We start from the raw sequence: 4,299 nt of genomic DNA, 5'->3' as shown, positions 1-4,299 counted from the left end.
TTTATTTATTTAAACATTTATTTTAACTTAACATCACAGTCTCTGAATACAAACCACACTTCAAAATATTGGTAACTTAACATCACAGTCTCTGAATACAAACCACACTCCAAAATAGTAGTAACTTAACATCACAGTCTCTGAATACAAACCACCACCAACTGCATTGTATTGGGCTCAAAATCTCTGCTTTCTGGCTTTTTTACTAGCAAAATCATCAATGATGTCTTCATACAACACGTCTTTCCCCACTTCATGGTTGATGCTGATTATTGCAAGACCACTGAGTCACTCCTGCCCCATAGATGATCTTAAATAGCTCTTGATGAGTTTCAGCTTCGAAAAGCTCCTCTCTGCTGAGGCCACAGTCACAGGCAGAGTACAGGCAATTCTCAGTGCAACCCACAGATTGGGGTACAATTCCTTAAAATGTTTTTTGTGGATAAAGGTGAGGAGCTCAAGAGCAGTCATTTTGCCTGAGGGCAAACTTGGTAAGTGTTTAATTTCCATAGCCAGTTCGTTTCCATCAATGTAACTTTCATTTCCAGAGGTTAATGTCTTGTATAGTTTGTCACACTGGTTGTTCAATGACTGATCATCCAGTTTCTGGAAATTGAGCAGCACTCCAAATTGGTCTCTTACTTCACTCAGAGTTTAAATCTATCAGTTAAGGATTGAATGGTAGTGTCAACAACAACATTAAAGAATGTTATTTCTAGCCTCTTCATTGCATCTGCAATGGGCTCATCTGCGGCCTCATAAGCAAAGTGTCTTTTTGTACTTCTTAATCTCTTTTCTTTGAGTACAGCCTCTATATTCATTTCCTCACACATATCTTTAGCAGAGACTTGAGCTGAAGTGAATCCAATTCTTCTGTAGTTAGTCAGAGATGTTTTCGCTTTAGTAAGGAAGTCAACTGCCACATCAAGCTGCATTTTAGGAGACTACAGGAGCTTACTGACATGGTTCACAATGTGTAGAATGTCGTACTATATGACTGTGCAAATGATAAATCGGTATGACCCCACCTCTTCTGCCAGACTTTGGGTTTCAACCTTGGTCAGAGGATCAGACACTTCCCTGACCTTCAACAAAGCTTCCCTTATATTAGAGGCCTGATACCGCACAGCTTCTATGCTATTAATACGGCTCTCCCATCTTGTGTCACTCCAGGTTTTGAGTGCAACAGTGACATAATCTTTTAGGATTGCCCATCTTTGTGGTGAGGCTGAAAATAGGTTGTACAGTTTCTGAACAGTGCCAAAATAGCTAGTGGCATCTATTGAAGCTGTTGCTGCATCAGATATCATCATGTTTAGGGAATGTGCTCCACATGGAACATAGAGTGCACGAGGGTTTTTCTCAAGAAGTCTGGCTTGAACTCCTTTGTTTCTCCCTTTCATGTTGGCACCATCATCATATGATCGTCCTCTGCAATCTTCAAGGAGAATATTCAGTTCCGTCAGTTTCTTTATAATTAGAGATGACAAACCAAGACCTGTTGTTTCAGAAGCTACAAGGAACCCCATAAAATGTTCCTTAATTTCTGGTTTTTTATCCATTTTGACAGTCCTTATGACGACTGACATCTGTTCTTGATGGCTTACATCGGGAGTACAGTCCAAAATAATTGAATAATATTTTGACTGTTTAACTTTAGTCACCATTGTGTCCATTATTTTAGTACTGATTGAAGCAATAAGTTCATTTTGGATGATATTTCCAAGGTAGCTGGAATGACTGAACTGGCCACTCTCAACACGCTCAATGTGCTGCTTCATGACAGGATCAAATTTAGCAAGCAGCTCCACCTCTTTTAGAAAATTCCCATTATTCTGCTGGTGTAACGTGTTTGATGAACCTCTAAATGCAAGATTTCTCTCGGCTAAGGATTGGATAATGGCGATTAAGCAAGTCAGGACATTTCTCCAGCGCCTCTTTTCAGCCTCCAATAGTGTTCTTTCAGCTTGGTCTATTGTCTTTCCAGTTTGCAAACTGAGTTGTAAATCTTTCCAGGTTGCCATGTGCGCTATGTGTCCTGAACTGCTTTCATGACTTTTCAAAAGTGTGCCTATGTTTTTCCAGTCTGTCAGTCTTTCTGTCACTAACTTTTGTTCTTTGGTTGAAAATGATTTACAACAAAAGCAATAGAGAGCATTTTTTGTTTTTGAGTAGATAAGCCAAGTCCGCTTCATCAATTTTTCTCCATTAATCAATGTTCTACAAAAATAATGATAATGAAAACTTCTTCCGTCTTCTTTTTTGGGAAATGTGAAATCAGAACTAATCTGAAATGGCCCTCTACCTACTGCATCCGTTCTAAATGCATCAGACAGAATGGTTGGCCAGTTAGCAGGATCTAGTGGTTTAGAATAAATGGGAGGCTGCTCAGAAGTAGATGATGCCTTCTGTGGTTCTGGGGAGTGTGGTGGTCTTGGTGGCAGTACAGCTTCCTGGACAGATCCTGATGAATGTGATGGCACTGGAGCATCCTGTTCAGGAAGTTCAGAATATTCCTCTGGCTTGCTGTCTGGAGCTCCAATATATTTCAGAATTGATCCTGCAAAATTACAAATTTCCTTAGATGATTAGGCATTAGTCTAAATTAATACTCACCATTCAGAAAACATAATAAAACCAAACTTTAACATGTTTCTTTAAATTATTAAATAAACAATAATGAATTACCTTTTTTTTTTATCATTTTTCTTCGTCAAATTTCTTTTTCTTTCGTTTCTCTGCTCCGCTGAGATAAATTCGTTTTGATGCCATTATGGGAATGATGATTGGCGAGTCTTAGAGTCTTATGTAGGCCTAGCACAGAAATCAATTTTACATACACGATATTCGAGTAGAATAAATATGATTATTTTTATCAGTGTAGGCCTAACACACATATCTGTAAAGTGTAAACCTTTTGAATACCCCTTAATAAAAATAATTCTACATACACGAAATTCGGGTAGACCTGAAATGTGAACAGATGGGTGATTGTTGAGCCTGTGGTTATATTATATACGAACTAGAGAAACGGACCACACGACAAACGGAATAGAATTCATGTATTTCTGTCACTTCCTTTTGAGCTAACCTCGGTCCTGCAATCTAGTGTTTTTTTCATTAGGTAGGTGAAGTGAGAAAATAAATAATCATAATTTTGATAATAAAGAAATAAGCGAATAAATGAATAAGGGATTGGATAAAATATCGATACAAAATAAACAAAATTGAACATATGAACATATATGAACATTGAATATTGAAAAAGGTGGAAAAGGTAAACATTCCATAGAATACAAACATTTCCTATTGTGCATACAAATATAATTAAAGGAATTCCAACTTACAGTCACAGAACACACAAACTTACAAATTTACACTATTAGAAGCTAAGCATGAAGCAACCAAAGAGTAAACAAGAATGCTGGTGATGCCAATTCCAGTGACAAATAAAGCCAAACAATTGGACAAAGAATAGTAAGCTAATGGCCAAAAAGAGTTTGTAATCAACAATTTATAACATCTGTAGCCATAAGCCCTAGCTTAGTGAACACATAAATGAATAAATAAAGCCAACTAATGCTTACCATAATATATCTTTAGATGTAGGTGATTTTTAACAAGATAGTATTTTTAGCAGACGATCAAAACATTTCAAACAATAACAAACATTGCAAGAGGCGTGTTGTTTATTTGCGTCGGCAGGCGGGAGAGGCACAGGCTCATATTTGACCTTCGGTAGCGTTACCTAGCCATTGGGCCGGCCGGGGGCCCCCTGGTAGGTTGGGGGCCCTAGGCAATCGCCTATACCGCCTATAGCTAGAAACGGCCCTGCTTAGACCTCTTCTTCTTCTTCCATCCGCCGCGGCATACCAGATCGCTCGCTCCTCCCTCGTAAAGAATTCCGGTGTGATGTCAACCCAACACGCACGTGCCGTTGATTGTTGCGACACTTTAGAAAAATGTAAAGCTCAAAGTTAAAGTTGTGCCGTATATGTGCACACGCACGCACGCGACCAATATATATATATATATATATATATATATATATGTACATACATATATATATATATATCCTTCCACACATCATACATAATACTCACACACCCTACCACACACACACACACACACACACACACACACACACACACACACACACACACACACACACACACACACACACACACACACACACACACACACATATATACACACCTCATGGCGCTGTGGTTAGAGCTCTGGCCTGCCACTACGGAAGTCCGGGTTCGACCCTCGCCCGTGGCTGAAATAATTCAGTAT

The 4,299-nt window shown here is 38.8% G+C and overlaps 1 protein-coding gene across 1 annotated transcript; it reads right to left on the bottom strand.

Moving 5' to 3' along the window:
* On the bottom strand, positions 1-3,830 carry LOC143030958 (zinc finger MYM-type protein 1-like). Its single transcript, XM_076194258.1, has 2 exons — positions 2,689-3,830; positions 1-2,560 (listed from the first exon to the last, which is right to left on the bottom strand). Exons 1-2 carry the CDS (start codon positions 2,702-2,704, stop codon positions 990-992), a joined length of 1,587 nt encoding a protein of 528 aa, XP_076050373.1. The 5' UTR covers positions 2,705-3,830; the 3' UTR covers positions 1-989.
* Between the last annotated feature and the right edge of the window lie 469 nt (positions 3,831-4,299).

The sequence above is a fragment of the Oratosquilla oratoria genome, chromosome 12 (genome assembly GCF_046742065.1).
Source record: "Oratosquilla oratoria isolate Oo_2021 chromosome 12, ASM4674206v1, whole genome shotgun sequence".
In the NCBI taxonomy this organism is placed as follows: domain Eukaryota; kingdom Metazoa; phylum Arthropoda; class Malacostraca; order Stomatopoda; family Squillidae; genus Oratosquilla; species Oratosquilla oratoria.
Note: the sequence above shows the minus strand (reverse complement) of the source record. Positions and strands in the feature narration are given on the sequence as shown.